The sequence below is a fragment of the Podarcis tiliguerta genome, assembly GCF_965153285.1.
Source record: "Podarcis tiliguerta genome assembly, chromosome: 3".
Classification (NCBI taxonomy): domain Eukaryota; kingdom Metazoa; phylum Chordata; class Lepidosauria; order Squamata; family Lacertidae; genus Podarcis; species Podarcis tiliguerta.
This window is the reverse complement of record NC_139536.1, coordinates 80,274,160-80,292,118: the sequence shown is the minus strand read 5'-3', so window position 1 is coordinate 80,292,118 and position 17,959 is coordinate 80,274,160. Positions and strand designations below refer to the sequence as shown.

General features: G+C 41.7%; 1 protein-coding gene across 4 annotated transcripts in view; it reads right to left on the bottom strand.

Annotated features, from left to right (window-relative positions):
* The window catches only part of PHIP (PHIP subunit of CUL4-Ring ligase complex), a 65,281-nt gene extending 47,572 nt beyond the window's left edge, over positions 1–17,709 (bottom strand). For all 4 annotated transcript variants that reach the window (XM_083431123.1, XM_083431121.1, XM_083431122.1 and 1 more), the window contains exons 1-7: positions 16,968–17,709; positions 16,776–16,834; positions 16,643–16,672; positions 16,380–16,439; positions 1,334–1,484; positions 1,150–1,248; positions 279–439 (exon numbers count right to left, since the gene is read on the bottom strand). In XM_083431123.1, the coding sequence (XP_083287249.1) occupies positions 279–439; positions 1,150–1,248; positions 1,334–1,484; positions 16,380–16,439; positions 16,643–16,672; positions 16,776–16,834; positions 16,968–17,040 (633 nt within the window). In that variant the 5' untranslated portion in view covers positions 17,041–17,709. The remainder of the gene's footprint in view (positions 1–278; positions 440–1,149; positions 1,249–1,333; positions 1,485–16,379; positions 16,440–16,642; positions 16,673–16,775; positions 16,835–16,967) is intronic.
* Positions 17,710–17,959: the final 250 nt, after the last annotated feature.

The window sequence follows — 17,959 nt, the reverse complement described above, 5'->3', positions numbered from 1 at the left end:
ATATAAATAAAAAAATTATTATTTATTGTTATTTATTATACATTCATCCTGAAATAGGACTGCTCAGACCAGCACCTCAGAAGAGGCTCCACAGAAAAGCACCGCCCCCTTCAAGAGCACCATGAGAGAAATGTAGAAATTTTGTGTTTAACGAGATGAATTAACCTTTTGCCATAACCTACCTGTTTTGCATCATAGTAATGTGTACAGTACATCATCTTTAAAGATATATTTAAACATTTTCATGACTATGCACGTTTTCATGAATTTGCACTTACAGTAAATATCCGTCTGCCTGTTCGGTCAAACGTTACACAATATACCGAAGACAAATGTCCTAGGATTCGCTTGTGCATTTTCATATGTTGATATACAGCAGTTGGAACAAGTTGTTCAAGCCTGTATTTTCCATTTAGTTTTCTTGAAAAGAGAGTTTCAGCTATTAAAAAAAAAGCATTTTGTACGTCAGTCAGGTGGCTATCCAGAAAGAGGCAAATACCATTCCTAAAACAATACAAAAATGGTTCCTAAATGGTTCCTTTTTCGAAAGTAAAAAGTTGACCACCAGTGGTCCCCCAATTCTTTCACTGTTACTATTCAATAGGAGGACAACAAATGTGGGAAGAAAAAGATTATGAATTCCTCTTGGCCATTTTCTATACTAACTTGAAAACATGTCATCTTCTCCAAGCTCCCAAGTACCTTCTTGCACAGAAACTACTAACTACAAGAGAGGGAAGCAATTTGGACTTGCTACCTAGACTGATGGGCAAAAAAAGAAGAGTGTAAAGAGACAGCATGCATGCCGAAATAATCCTGTAGGCGCAGGATTAGATGTTCATTAGATGTACACTATAATCAAATGTCTGGCAGGTTTCAGTCAGTGCTGAAGTCTCCCAGACACTGGGATGTGATGGTTACAAACACGTGCAAAGGCATCTAATCAGCTATTTTGAATATGTAGATGCCTTCCTAAAGCCTGAAATCAGATGTCATACCAGGATTTATGAACACTACGACTGACATACAGAAGAATTCTAAGTGGTAGAAGTAACACACACCACAGCAACAAATATCCACCAAACCTTACAGACATAAATCCAACTGCTGCACTAGCAATGTTACACACTTATTTAGTAAGACTCTTACCTATACTAGGTGGACTGCCATAGTTTACTGGTGACTCTGGAGGTCTTCCACAGTGCAATGCAGCAAGAGCAGATCCCTTCCACACCACATGCTTGCAACCTATTTGATTATATAAAATAAAGCATAAACATAGAAACATAACAAAATAAGTGTTCAAGTCATTTGGGGGATGGGGGAACCATACTTTTACTTGTGCGAAGCAAAGACTGTCTTCCAGCTCCTAATAATGTTTGGACTCCTGGAACGCTCTGAGGAATTTCTTGCTCTAGAAGTGGTCCTAGTCGATGGCATATCTGAAGCAGGTGATCAGGTGCCAAGTGTCTGTAGTATTTTACCTGTTAAGAAGAAACCAGGAGTTAAATATCCAATATTCTTCTGTTAATTTAGAAAACTATGGGGGGGGGTGATGTTTTGAAAAGGGGACAGTATTTGACACCTGAAATTCTTCTATGATTTCTAGTATACACAGCAATGAAAGCAGTATTTAAAGAAGGACTCACATGCAGACACAAATAAAATCTAGACTGGTTTTTTCCCCTAACCTCATGTTTAAAATATTTACGAATTTGAAAACAAAATTATTTGAATCACTACAGAAATAGTACTGAATACGCAGTATCATGAGTCAATTTGAACACAAGGTCATATTTTAGTAATAGTATTTAGCATTAACATTAAAGTGTTTTGATAGTTAAAACACTGCACATACATAGGTCTGATTCATTTAATATGAATGAGTGTGCTAGAGCACACTGAAGTTCCCTTGACCGCCTCCCTTATTCTGGCTGCCTCACAGTCTGGTTTGTAATGCTGTCCGAACCCAGGCTTGTGGTCTGTTTCTCTACAAACTAGGAGCAGTTACCAAAGTCAGTTCTACCAAACCAGGGATTGCAGTTTGTTTCTCGTCAAATCTTAAGCCATGGGTTTGTTGCTAACTTATAGATCATGACTTATTAAGGAGAAACAAAGCAAGATCCTTGGGTTTGGAAATAATGGAAAGCCAAGGCTTCCTGGATTGTTTACTGCACCAGAGGAGAAGCAAAGCAGGAGTGATCGCACAGTGTGAACTAGCACACTGTTTATTTATAGTATACCACAATAAGCCAGAAACCCTGGCTTACCATTACATGCAAATGCAGCCAAATTTGGATCTGCAGAGACAGAACTGTGTACTCTTTATATCTCAGCAGGGAAACTTTTCCGTACTGTATTTTCCCTCTCAGTATGAACCCCATCATGCAATTCATGCACTTCTTGTTCAAATACTCAAACAGTATCAATTGTGATGATACTCTTTTTAACAACGGGTTTTCCCAGATGACTAGTTTATTATATATTAAAAGAATATTTTTTCTAATTTGTGTGCACATCTGCATGTCTTTTCTCTCAATAGCACTTAAGTTACAAGGTTATTATATTCAGAATGCAGGAAAATGCAGTACTCCTCCCCAGATAAAAATGTTCATTTTTATTTTAATTGCCACATGAAAATGTCATTATCCAAGTTCATCAATCTACAGGAGACAATTTATGACGTAATCAGTGACAAGCAACCCAGCTTTCTCCCTTCTCACTGAAGTAGTTGCACAAAAGATAATCTTTTTTTTTTAAAAAAAAAAAAAAAAGCTAATTTTTGTTTTTAAAGGGTCCTCCCGCCCCCTACCTTGCCTTTGTAGATGGATGTGGTGGTGTTTTTCTCACTGCACTTTTGTCAATTGCTGCAGAATGACACATCTAACAGACTATTTTTTCATAAAAGAAAAAGAAAAAGGTGGCACACCTCCCCCTTTCATACTTATATAGTGCACAGGAGAATATTTTGCTGTAGTCACCGAAGTGAATGGATAAAAAACAATTGGGGCATGATTTGAATTAACACAAACTGCTAGATTTAAAGGACATCACTAACTTTTTGGTAAGAAATTAAATTAAATTTACAACATGCTCTGGCCACACTCTGCGTAACAATCAATCAAAACCAAAGTTCTAGAAGTGAAAAATTACTTCTATTTGCTTTTCTCACTACCAGTTATAGCTTCTAGAGAAAATTTAAAAGGTTTCTCCCTTTTCTTTTAATTCAATTTTTCTATTATATATATATAAATGCCTTTGTGATTGTGAATGAGGCTTGTCAGTCAACAGGCAAGCAAAATTTTAGAAGCAAGAAAGTAAGGCCCCAAATAAGGAGGAACAAAAATGTATTTTTAATGTATTCCTCTAGAGCCTTACTTTAGTATTAATAAGCTAGAAAAGGACGCTAGTAAATAATATTATATTATATTTATATTCCGCTTTTCACCCAGAGACTTAAGTGACCCACACAAATTAAAATACTGATAAAACATGAAACATTAAAAACATATTTAAGATAATCCTTAAAAAGTAAGTAAATGCAAATTGAACTAAAACAATACATAAAAAGTAGTTACTGTTCTTAAAATGGCATGTCAGATGTTAGATTTTTCCAGTACCATATCTTTTACAATGAAATGTGGAAAACAGTGACCAAAATAAGAGGTTAAAGCATCACCCCTGTAAGGAAGAGCGACAGTGTTTTAGTTTGGGAGGATTAAGAAGTGATGTGTGACAGTTGCATAATCTTATGCAGTGTAGAAAAAGCTGATAGAGAAATGATTTTGTCCTCTCTCCTAATACTTGATCTCAGGGCCCCCAACAGAACATACTAGTAGTACATTCAGAACAGGCAAAAATAAAAAAACTTTTACATAAAACACATGATGGAACTATGCAATTCACTGCTCCAAGATAACTGGCATGGCTTCAAAAAGGTTTATTATCCCTCCAATAGGAAAACCATACCTACAGCAATGGAGACAAATTGGAAGACACTGAGGGGAAAAAAGGTGAAGATGTAGCATGATTGCAGAAGGTACAAGAGAGAAACCTCACAAGAACAGAATGAGGACTGAGCACACTCAGTATACACCAGAAACTATGGAAAGAGTGTCAATGGGGGGGGGGGGGGGGGCAAAACGTTGGGGTAACAAAATTGGCCTCTATGAGCCCTTTACAGCTTAGCATACCGGAGAAAGTCATAGAGAGTCATGGGAAACTCAACAGCAGCACTCTTGTTTGAGGTTGAGGAAACACAAAAACTCGTTTTGTTTTTTAAAAAACTTGGTCAAGGATCTGATGAACAAGAACCTGAGTAGCCTTCATTACGGTTCCTCGTCAAAAGGTGATAGTTTGCTTCGGCTTTCAGAAATGCAATCTCTGAAACCGAGAAGGTGAAAGATGAGTGAAACATTAGGGTTAGGAGCAGCCTTCTCCTGCCTCCCCCCAACCCTGATACTGAGTGCCTTACTGCTTCTGAACTTATAGGATCCACTGAGAAATCCTGGCTAAAAGCTGCTGACCTGCTCTGAAGACCCTCCAGCATATGCAGCAAATACTCCACGCCCAAACAGGTCACATTAGAGATGTCAAGACCCATGTTGGGGGGGGGGGGCGGAGATACAGAGTAGGGAAGAATTATTTCCCCTCCAAAATAAATTTTAAAAATTTCCAGGGGAAATGTGGGGAGAACACTGTGGGTGAGTGTCCTATGAAATATGCTTTTCTTTTAGAATGAGTGAAATTCTTTCAAAGATGGTCCCTTCCACTTCTTCCCTCAAAATGACTGTGTCAGACACCTGGCTACAAACTGGGAAACAAGTAACGTACTGTCCTGGCCTGCTGGATGATTTTAAAAAAAGGTCAGGAAAAAGGTGGAACAGGAACTATGGGTTCCAGAGCCTGAAAGGAAAAATCTGGAAGTTTGAGTAAGAACTGAGCACCAACCACAGAAGCAGACTAAAACTTGGGATATTCGCAGTTCACCATTTTAAATTTCATAAAAAATATATTAAATGGTGCAATTTTACATTCTAAGTTGTGATACATTTTATTTTGTTAAAGCAGAGAAGTTTTGTTTTATAAGAAAATACTGCATAAACTTCCACTTCTCCTAAGGTTTCCCCTGCCCCTTTGAAAAACTGCAAAAAACAAAAAACAAGCTTCTGCTTAATCAGCAATGAAACAGAGTTCTTCCAGGTCCCAGGTGTAAAGGTGTTCTCTGTATGGTTGTTGTTCTTCCAGAGCATCCCTGGGGTCCTTGTCTGGTGAGATCCTTAGAGAAGACCACATGAGCTGTTTGTGTGCCCCACAGTCTCATCCGAAAGACCTGATGAGATCTGACATTGTTGGGAAGGAAAGTCTGCTCTTAATCTGAAGGAGAAAGGTCTGAAAAGTCCAGCAAACAGTAGTCACCATGGCAGTCTTGGAAAGAATGCAGTCTATCTTGTCCATCTTATCTTTATGATGGTCCTTGTTATCAGCAAGATAGTATGAAAGGAAATATTCATCCCAACTGAAAAGAAATGCATTCTCCAACAACCTATGGTTGCTCAGCAACAGATTTAGAGGTACTCGTTGTTAGCAGAGGTAGAGATCCCCAGAAGTGGAACAAGTATTGGACCACAGTGCAATCAGCATCCCATCTGACCAAGAAGCCTGCGAGATCATCATCCTCTCCCAGAGATCAACTGCTGTAGGAATGATGCCACTGTGTACGCCCCACTGCTATGCAAAAGTTCAGAGGCAAGAGCACCTGATTCCATACTTCTCTAATTACTTATTCTGGGAATGGTTGCTATGCTATGAAGAAATATTTTCAAGGGGAATCTTGCAGGCCAAAATGTGTGGAAGACTATGGACATTTCAAGCACCTCATACCACAAAGAAGAAATGATGAGTTTCCCACAACCTACTCCCCAACTTTGATGAGAATCATGTGATGACCACCGCCACAGAAATCTGTGGAGTAAACAGGACTCGCAGAGTACCTTGCCAAGAGCACTCTCCAGATGGAAAACTGAGCCCACAGTCGAATAGCTTTTTCAAAGACATAAAAGGGGTCTCATGATGGGCAAATCATGTTCAGAAAGCACCACAACAGGTGAACAGAAAGGAAGTATTAGCTGTTGTGTCAGTTCACAAGCTATCAGCCTCTGGATCCAGTTAGCCAGCCAGCTGGATCCATCCTCCTCCTCCACAGACCCATAGACATTTGAGCTGTGCAGAAGGACAATGTGCATGACTGAGCATCATCTGATTAATCTATTCATCATGAATTCTGTCCATGCTCTCAATCTGAAAGGGCAACAGAGTCAAAGCTTGTTGCTGTGACGGAGGCCATCGCCATGAGAATCAGGCATGATCAATTACCTGAAGGGAACCATGTTCCAACTAGTATGAGAGAAAGGCTGTATCCAATGACACCATCCTGAACTTCTGAGGTTAGACATCCCAAAATACTTCAAATAAAAACTGTAGAGTTAAAAAGTACTTGCTACCAATTCAACTGCTTCCCTGCAGGGAAGAATTTTGATCCTTTCTTTAGCTGTGAAAGTAATCCTGGGTGGGAAAAAATTCTTTGGGGCTGGAAGAACTCAGTCATGTGCCCCATGAAAATTATAATCAGTACCCATTTGCCAGTGACCAGGGGAACTAAAGGAATCAGAGTAAAAATACTGGACCATTAGAGTGAACTAAATTATAGCAAGTCTGGAGCTGCAACATCAGATGATTACTAATCTATCTGGCAGTAGCTGATCATGGGTTATAAGGTAGCATACTTTTTTGAGGAGAGGTGTTATTCACCCATAGTGTCAACATGGAACTTTTAAAAGCAGCAGTTGAAAGAATCACAGCATCAGTAGCAAAGCTCAGGGACAGGACATTTTCCATCACCGTCCCCCCCAGAACCATCAGGCCCCCGTTATCAGAAAACGCTAGGAGTTGCTGATTGTCCAGCTGCCCATGTGAGAAGATGCTCTATTCTCTTGGGGACGGAAACATCTGGTACTCCCTGGCCCCGATTTATAGGTAACAAACAGGGGAGGGGTCTACTATCCTCTATGGTTTCCATGGAACCTTCAGAGAACAGCAGTTGAAACAGACACAGAAGTGGCAACATCTAAGGCCTAGGAAGAGAACATGTGCTATCACTGTTCCCCTCTTCCTTTTTAAATATAAGTCAGTCCTTCCTCTTTAAACAATCTTATTAATTTGTTAATATATATCAGTTTTCATCTACTTTCAGATACCTTAAAAGTCTTATTGTCAGTCAGGAAGACAGGATACAAATTTATAACACTGATCAGGTTCCCAAAGAGTGTGACAATTCAAGCATCAAAACATCTAGACCAGGCAAAGGCAACCTTCGGCCATCCAGATGTTTTGGCCTACAACTCCCATGATCCCTAGCTAACAGGACCAGTGGTCAGGAATGATGGGAACTATAGTCCAAAACATCTAGAGGGCCGAAGGTTGCCTTTGCCTGATCTAGACAAAGCAAGGACCACAAATGCATAGGTGCTTCATGGGTGGAGGTTCAAAAGTGTTATTTCCTTGTCAATAAAAGTAAAAATATTTTTTACTATGGGGGAAATGCACACATAATCATAAAAATAAACGTAACTGATATCAATTAGTTTGCATGAGAAAAGTATAACCACAATTGGAACTATCATCTGGACGGATGAAATTCATTCTCCTTCTAAGCACTCAATTCATTCTTGAAAATGTGGTACTATATTACAAGTGTGCAAATAACAACAGCATCTAAATATCCCCATACATCCGCTCAAGCACTTTTGTGCATCCACCAGGATTTCTGCAACTGATGCTTCTGATTATGGCTCCTGGTTCTCCAACATTTGCAAGTAGCTTCTCAGCAAGCATGAGCTGGTGGTGGCAGAGGAAATTCCTGCATAGTTATTAGCTCTCACCCAAACTGCTTTTAACAACAAAAATTCATAGACACTTTTGTTGTAAGTACTGAATTTGCAACAATGAATCTAAACCAGTTTAAACTTATTTTAAGTAGTTAACTAGTTGTTTTTTAAATGTAGTTTTTACTCCCTAGAATTTGTAAATTAAAGTAATGGTAAAGGTAAAGGGACCGCTGACCATTAGGTCCAGTCGTGACCGACTCTGGGGTTGCGGCGCTCATCTCGCTTTATTGGCCAAGGGAGCCAGCGTACAGCTTCCGGGTCATGTGGCCAGCATGACTAAGCCGCTTCTGGTGAACCAGAGCAGCGCCCGGAAAAGCCGTTTACCTTCCCGCCGGAGCAGTACCTATTTATCTACTTGCACTTTGACGTGCTTTCAAACTGCTAGGTTGGCAGGAGAAATTAAAGTAATAGCAACAGACAATTAAAGAAAGCAAACAAGAAAACCATGAGTAAATGAAAACATGGCTCTGGTGTATGCATAGTTTGAAGCAACAAACCATAGTTAAGATTAACAAAAGTTTGGGATTTAGACATAATGACAAGTTGTAAGTAATCAAAAATGGAAGCAAAAGCTTCCTTAGAGCCATGCCAAAGGAGAGGGAGCATACAAGTTCAAGGCTCTGTGTGGCTCATTCCTATGATAACCAAGCACAGCCACTAAAAGCATTAAAACAAAAAAGTGAGAAGATGCTTCCAAACAGATGGAATCAGAAAAAGGTTTAGGGGAAAACAAAAACAAACAAGCTCAGTATGATTTTAAGGTAAACAGAGAAACAAAGCTAGAAGTAAAAGTTAAGAAAGACTAAGTATAACACACATAAAATATGATGGTTGTCACTCGCTTTAGATGACAAAATAAGGGATCACACAAATTTGTGGTTAATACCTCTAAAGGGATTATAATTGTGATAAACTGAATCCCCATTTTATAGGCAGCAACTAATAGGAGAGGAGGCTGCAAACCATGCAGCTGGTCACTACTTTAAATAGAATGCCGGACAATAGACTCTGGTCTGGACTGGTCCAGAAATATGTCTAGGGTTATAATACTTACTGGAAAGTAGGGACAAAGTGAGGCATCCCAACATGGGCTTAGGAACTTTCACAGCTATAATAATCAACATGGGAGGAGCTGTAAACAAGACCTGGAAGAACAGGACAACTCAAGAGCTTCTGTATGAGGTATGATGTAGTGTGGATAAATGTGCCCAGTAAATGTGCCCTACAGTGTAATATGCAGAGCTTCACAACAGAAAAGTTGAAAGGGCAGCTGTGGTAAGTGTAAATAAAAGCATTTATTACATTATTTCATGTTCTATTTTCTGGGCTACTCAGATATTCAAGACAGGCCACAATTTTTTAAAAAAAATCTTTTTAAAAAGATCGAAACAATGAACAATTCAATCCATTTAAAAACACAATAGATAGTAGGAAAATAAACCATGCAATAGCACATGCAATTTTCAAAAGCTTTCTGCAGCTTGTTATTAATCTCATCCTCAGTTGCTACCACTGAGAAAGTCCTTAGCCTCGAAGCTACCAGCCTCACTCTAAAAGAAGAAAATGTTACCAACTTCCTTATTCCCCCACAATCTCTCTTTTTTCTCAACAAGGAAATGCAATTGCTTTAGTATTTCATTGCAGAGGAAGTGCTCCAGACCTTAAAACAGTTTAGGTGTCTTTTTCCATATCTTTTCCTGTTCTGTATATGTTTTCTGAGAAATACTTGACACTCTCACTCAAAATCAAAGTGCAAATAAATTAATCTGGCTCCAAACCAGTATGCAGAATATATACAGTTAGAAAATACTATGCCAGCTATGTCATAACAAGAATGCCAAATGCTATAACTTTTTCTTCCCCTAAGCAATCTTATAGCACAGACGGAAAAGCAACTATCGTGAACTTCTAAACAAATATTTCTTTCCCAACACAACTCTACACCTATCATAGTAAGGGTCATATATGAATCATCCTCAATGTTGTGTTACCACAATTAGCGAGTGCATTTATCACTGCCAAGAGTCTAATTTAATTCTTACTATACTTACAGATGTGTGCCAGAAAATTGTCCACTGATATATTTTCCTGACAGAAAAAAATCCATTTCTAAAAAGGCATTGTTTCATAAAATTAATTAATAACAAAATGAATGGATATAATACATGTAAACTGAATGGTTTCTGATGTGTGATTGCATTTTTCAGTCAGCTTCTTTACATGTTCCAGCCACACATTCTATCAACACATGGGTGGGGGGGGAGCAGTATTGCCAAAGTGTGCCTAACTTTCACATTTTTAGCAGAAAGTCAAAAAAGGCTTTACAAACAAGAATCTGTACTCCCAATAAGGGTCCCCAGTCTACACAAACAGATCCCACCCTTGCCTTCCATTGAATGAATGACCATTTGGCGACCAAGTTAGGGAAGCAATGTTTAGAAGCATTTGGCAGTGTCTGGATTTGCATTCTACACTTGGGATATGTAGCTTTATCAGATAGTTATTTAAATCATTGGCATTCCCAAGATTGAATTTTTTTCCTCTAGTATCAGAGGTGGCAGGCCTCTGAATGCCAGTTGACGGGGAACACAAGTGGCAGGAGTGTTGCTGCAGGCTTCCCATAGGAATCTCGTTGGCTACTATGTGAATAGGGTCCTGGACTAGATGGGCGTTTGAGCCAGCAGGGCTTCTTATGTTCTTACACTTACCTATTTTTCCAGACAACTAAACATATCCTTCCAGTTTATGGAAGAACAGGAAAACTGCAGAAGTACTCAGAAACCTCAGTGAGCAATAGGAATCCAGTACATTAAGTGGCACATTAAAAGCATGCTAGCAAGTAATTCCCAAGTCTAGTAACATCTCACAGGCACAGGAGCTTCAATGAACAAGCAGAGTTCTCATACCAGTAGGGTTTTCTAAAGCTCAATTCAAAAGAAGCAAACATTACTGATACTCATGAACTGCTGTGCCTTCCACTGAAATGACTGGAAAGCTTATTCCTACAGGAGGTATTTGTGAACATCAAAACACACATGCAGCTCAAGAAAAAAAGTATATTACAGTTCAATTCTGCACATCCCTTTTTGAGCATCTAACAGGTCTGGATTTCTGTTGCATAAACTTTACATAGATCCCTTCTCAACTTCAGTTCTTGCAGTTTCAGTGTATCTTACAATGTATCTTACAATGCTTTTGCTATGAAAATAGAAGCCATGTTTTATCAACAGGTAACACATATTTATGAAGCACCACAACTAAAAACAAATGCCAGCACACATTGCCACGATAAGTCAACACTGCACAGTCACATCTGAATTGCAGCTAGAGGATGGGGAACACACATATCACTACTCTGCTCCACACTCTGCAACATTATGGAAAAATTGATCGTGAATACTGAATGCAAGCAACAAGAAATACACAACAGGATCACTGAGTGGAAGACAAACTGGTGATGAGAAATGGACACAGTGTTATCTTCTCCACTTTGCAGACATGAACAGCTACCAAAAACTCCAATTCTGCAACTGCAACAATGCAATTCTGCACCACAAACCATGCACACAACTGAAGGCATATGAAGATCTCACAGCAGTTCATAAAAAACAAACTGCAACCATAAAAATAACACAGTGAGTAAAAAAAAAGTTCCATAGACAAACCACCACAAGCCCCTGGAAGGCTTCAGAAAAAGAAGGAAGGATAGCATAAATTACCATGAGAGGACCAAGTACTCCACCCCATAGATACAACCAACCCAAAAGGCATCTCTACTATGCTTTGTACAAACAGCATCAAAGAACCTAAGTTTGGACTTTCAAAAAGGACTACGGAAAGTGCAGATGGAGAAGTGAAACTACTACAGTAAGAAATCACCTTGAGAATGTGAACATACATTAACACTTGAGAAGGAGGGGATACTTGGTTAAAGGCACCCAAAACACATGTTTTATACTTAAAACACACATCTAGTATGTTCACAATGCAACACAGAAGTGCAGCGATCAGTAACCCAGTGACTGAATTGAGTAGACGGAAGATTCTAAAAAAATGGCTAAGCAGTCCCCAATAGCCACTTCTGGTATTACTGAACATATGCCCAATAAAACATGCAGTGTTGTTCATTCAGCAACCAAGAATTAACAGCAGGGGTCCACTATGCCATGAAGGCAGCAACTTTAGAAAACTAATGAAGAGACCTGGTCTGAATAGAGACATTGGATTCTTATTTCATTATACATGATAAAGCTATTTTTGGCCATCTCATCCCTTGCTTTTTCCTGTAAGACCAACAGGTTTACCACACCTATCAGCCAATCACCCATTCCCATCACCCTTCTGAGTATTGCTCCTCTCCACCCTCTCACTATATATAAAGGTCTGGTGACTTCTGTTTCATTGTATCTGAAGACGTGTGCATGCACACGTAAGCTCATACCAAGAACAAACTTAGTTGGTCTCTAAGGTGCTACTGGACAATTTTTTCATTTATATATATATATTTCTACTGCGTCAGACCAACACGGCTACCTACCTGAATCTAGAACTTTTAGAAAACGATAGCCAATTACAAGAAATTAACCAAAAGAGTATACAAGTGGACAACAGTAGAAAGATGAGGAAGAAAGGGACTAATGGTGTAAGGAGTCAATACTACGGTGTTGGATCACTTGTTAAATCCAAACATATTGACCAGCATAGCTCCCTCCAGTGTCTTCAAGATGAGGCCTTAAGCTACATGCTTTAGCTTTACAGAGCTATGGTTTGAAGGTGGACAACATCACCCAAAACCTTAGGGGTCCAGGAATAAGCTGAGGGTGAGAGAGGACAAGGAAGTGGCACATCACAATTCAGGTCTAATGGAGATTAAATAAGCATTACTGTGAATGGCGTCTGACACTGTTTAGGAAGTCTCCAAATGAGAAACAGGATTCTAATCCCAATGACTACTGAATTTATTCATTTGAGGTGACAACACTTACTTGCCAGGCTGCCTGCTACAGTTAAGAATAACCCTTGTGAGAGAAGGAAGGGTTTTTTTAAAAAATTTTAAGGTCTGATTATTTATCTTTCCCCAAGCAGTTAATATGACAGAAATTAGTATGTAGTATATGCGAACAGACAGGCTAGCAAGAATTCATGTGATTAGTAATGTGTGTATCAGATTTATAAGGAAAGGCTAACTTCATCCTTGCTTCTGTTTCACTCAATTTAAAATAAATATAAGATCATTCTATTAAAAAAAAAAAATCAATGCAATGTCTATCAGGAGCCAGATTAGATCCCAATACTGCATCAGCCACTAACTAACCCTTCACTTTAGTCTCACTATTATTTCTTGAAAGACTGTGCCTCCTCCTTCTCATTCATTCTCTAACACACACACACACTTTTACAATGTAGAAATAATGTATTTTAATGTAGGTATCCACAAATTTCACTGTAACAAAAATTAAACTGGACTCAACTTCAAGTCCAGAGTGAGCATGGGGCAAACTTTACTTCAGCAAGCCTACCCAGACATATAATTTAGTTATCTATGTGTGTTTAACAACTTCTTGTTTATTTTATCTGTTTTGCTGATAATTTTATTATGTACATCACAGAGTTTTCTTCTTACTAAGCAATGCAAAAATCATCCTTAATAAGAAATAAATTGCATCAATTATGAAGAATAATAGAAACCTATGGTTTCAGTCCTGGTCACTGGCTACGATTGGGAATTATCTAACTGGCTGTCTGCAATGGCACCAAGCCATCCCAACCAGTGTCTTCTCTATGGTGTTGCTAGGAGAACTGTTTCATTGCAACATGAATGATTGAGAACTTATGCAATTGGAAAAAACCAGATAGGTGTGTTACAGGTCGTTTTGTTTAACACTATTTTAATTCTGCTATTTCATGCTAGTAGAGCTGGGAACTGCTGGCTGAATATGTGATAACTGTTTTGCTTGTAATAAGAGTCCAAGTACCAGGTATCTGCTTAGTCAGACTACAGAATTTGTCTGTTGACTTAGAAAGTGAAACATGCAAGCAATTTCATTCAGCATTTTTATGTTCAACATGGATATAACTTTGGGAATGCAGAACAGTTAATTCATCAACACTACAGTATTTAAAATTAAGTTACATTGATCTAAATCAGGAATGGAGAACCTGAGCCCTCCATATACTGCTGGAGCACAACTCTCATTATCCCCAACCATGCTGGCTGCAACTGAGAAGAGCTGGAGTCCAAATTCTTAAAAGCACTTCAGTTCTGTACTGAAAGAAGAGTTAAATAACTATAGGAGTATTGATTCCTCTTTAAGGAGTCCACTCCTATGATTCCTCACCTCACCTCTTCTTTCAATGTCAAGTCAACGCACTTTAGGAATTTGTTAAAACTGAACTTTACAAACATGACCTCAAATCCTGTTGTGCCGTTATAAAAGTCTGCTGTTGTACTGGTAACCAGGAGCCTAGAGACATTTCTGGCTTCATAACTTGGGGGAGGGGGGGGGGGAGCCAACAAATAAAAAAAATTCAGGACTTCACACTTGTTTTTTTTAAAAAAAAATAAGGTGATTACACATAAACTTTACTTTCCAAAGACACTGCTGCCTTCCATGTGCCTTTGTGCCTCATTCAAGTATTAACAACACTGGAAAACATAAGCACTCGAGAGCTATCTCTCCAGGGATATCACTCACATGCTGCAATGGATGTATAAAGAAGAACATTCTGACTGTAGTAGTTTAACATGCAAGTAAAGCCAAAGATTGACTTGAAAACAAGTCATTTATCGTTCACTAAACATTTCCCGCTTATTGATCTAAACTACTAGCATATTAAAAATATTCAAGACCATGCCAAAACTGACATTGCATGAGAAACTGTTAGAATGTTAAAAATACTTTAAAAGCTTCTGTGAGCCAATAGTACCCACTCAGAAAAGAGGCAGACCACTGCAACTCTGCATAATTTACTGGTTTGGCCTTATGCCCTTGTAATAAAGACTTCACTGGGCACTGGAAATTTTGGGTGTGATTATCATTCAGTCACTCCTGCTGAGAAACAAAGCAGAACTACCTGCCCTTGGATGTTGCAGCTAGCTGTGCCTGTCCTGTATGAGTCACTGTTCTGGCCCTGCTTGCTTTCAGTCAGGGAGGCATGGCCAGATCACTCACTCAAATAAACACACAATATGAACAGTTCTGTAGGTGGATAATTCTTATTCCAATATACTATGAAAGTATGGTTTGGGGAGTGTACAAATGATGGCACAATTCGAATTTTAGCTCATAAAAAGTGTGTCCTAACTATTAGAAGTTTGAAAAATGTTGATTTAGACACAACTAGTAAAACCACTAAAGGCTAAATGGTCAAATTTCTCACAGATTTCTCTCTCACACATTTTACAAGCAGCTATGTGAAGGAATGAAATTGCTAGAAAAGATGTTCAGCTCTCACCTCTGTACTGTTTTCCTGATCTACAACTTCACCCACCTGCTACTTGGCCTGAAAAGGGTGGGCAGTAAAATATATCCTGCAGGCATCTTAAAAGCTACTTTGAACTTCCTCCTCTAAAAAACCAGGTCTGAGTGCCTCTTCTAGTTTAGCCTGACTTGTTTTAAAGCAAGCACTCCTTCTATCAAGAGTAGAAAACAAAGCCCACCTAAAACTGACAAGCAGAATGACATACAGGACAGGAAAAAAACAAATTATACAACCAAAGTGATATATGAACACACAATAATTGTTCCATAAAACAGCATGCTAGTCCACAAAGTTGCCACTGCCTAACAGAACTCTATTTAAAACTAACGTTCTGCTCTGAAATTCCATATTACCAGAACTCGGACACAAAGAGCAGATTACTGTATGCATATACTGACTGAGACTACAACCACAAAGCAGCTTTTATTAGTTATGTTCCAAGCAAAAGATAAAAGCTTAAGGAAGTTGTGGGGCTTCCCTGAATAAAGCCTGCTTACAGTTGCTCAATATCTGCTCAGCCCCATTGTGTATGTGAAGCGAGACTGCATGGAATAGAGCGCCCCCATCTCCTACAGGCCTGCCTGTCTCTCGCAAGCAGCTCCTGCTCGCTCCTCCCCTCCCTGTTCTCTCGCTTTCCCCGCACAACATCCATGACGTACCTTTATTTCTAGCATAGTGACTCTAGGGCTCTCGCATTAGTAGGATTATTATTATTTACCCTAACTCGGGGACCCCAGATTTCTGACTTCGGAGGCACCATCTGCTTTCTTATAAACAACACACACCGCCACGTCCAGGAAGCAAAAACCGGGAGCTGAAAAACTGGCCCCTATTTTTTTTTTAAAGTTGCTTTAAAAAAAAAATTGCGGGAAATTCAATTTTTAAAGGGCTGCTCACAAACTTTCCCTAGTACATCACATCGCAACCACGCCGACCGGCCGCTTCTCTTACTAGGCTCTCGTAGCTCCTGGGATGCTCCTTCCCCGTCCAGTCCGTGCGCTTAGGAAGCAACTGGGGGCAGAAAAAAAGACACACACCCCCGGTCACCGAGGGCTACTAGCCGCCCCCCCACCCCACCCCCCTCCCGACGCCCCAGCAGCGCCCGCCCGCCCGGGATGGCGGAGGAAAGGGGAGGGGAGGAGGCGAGGCCGTTGCAGCCGCCGGCGCTGAGGCGGATGGAGAGCGCCGGGCTGGAAGGCGCTCGCAGCGCTTACCTCCTTCTCGGCGACTTCTCGGATCAGGACCTGCGGGAGCAACAAAAGAGGAGCGGAAGGAGGGCCGTCAGAAACCGGAGGAGGCGGCGGCAGCCCACCCCGCAGGCCCAGACCCCGGCGCCAGCGCGCTTACCTGAGCCGCTTCCTCGCAGGGTCCGTTCTCCAGAAAGCGGGCGATGAGGAAATAGAGCTCTGCAGGGGGGGTGGGAAGAAGGGCGAAAACGGGGGGGTTGAGAAAGGCGAACACGCGCCGTGAGAAGGGGGGGGGGAGAGAAACACGGCCTTGGAGGAGGGGGAGGAGGCGGCAGCCCGGCCCCTCACTTACCCGCTCGCAGCTCCGCCGTGTGCCTGCCGCTGTTGTTGCTCCCGCCGCCTCCGCCGCCGCCGTCCCCGGACATGGCGAGCGAGAGGAGCCCGGCTGGCTGAGGCCGAGCTCCCCCGGCGGCGGGGCCCTGCGAGCCGAAGACGACGACGGCGCTCGCCCCGGAGCTGTCACTGTTTGTTCGGCGGCAACAGCCGCAGCAGCGAGGCGCTCGGCTCCACCATTCAAGCCCCGGGCAGCAGTAGCAGCGGCGGCGGCAGCAGGAGGAGGAGGAGGAGGAAACAACAACTCGCAGCAAAACCCGCCGCCAACCCAAGCGCTGCTGCTGCTGCTGCTGCTGCCGCTCTCGTCAGCCAGCCAGCCAGCCAGCTTCGGGCGCGAGCGAGCGAGCGGAGGAGAGAACGCGATCCCTCCGCCGAGACAAAGAGTCCCAGCCCCCCTCCCCTCAGGGCGGGCGCGCGCACACACAAACACGCACACGCCCCCCCTCCTCAATCCCCTTCACTCCCTTTCCTTCAGGTCGCCTTCCCCGGGGTTGGGTGGTGGTGGTATTGCGCTCCCCGCCCTAAAGAGCCCTGCCTCTCTCTTTTCCCCCTCCCTCCCCACACAAAACAACGCGCTCGAGCTGAAGCTCGCTCCGGACTAGTGGGGGGAAAGCCGAGCGAAGATGTCGGAGCGAGCGGGCAGAGGCGGGGTGTGGATGGGTGGGCGGGCAGCTTCGGTAGAAAGGCGCTTTCTCTGTAAGAGAAGGGCTGGGAGGCCTCGGCGGCGGAGGGATACGGCGCGCGCGGAGGCGGGAGGAGCGATGGAAGAGTGGGGGGGATGTGCGCGCGCGAGAGAGAGAGCGCGAGAGGCCCTTTGGCGGCGGTGGCGCTGGAAGTTGCTCAGTTTCAATGTAGTCGAACTAGGAACCGAATGAGGCAAAAAAAAATGCCCCCAGGGACCGCAGGCCCCGCTGGGCGAGGCTTGCGTGAGAGGCTCCTCTCGGCCCTCGC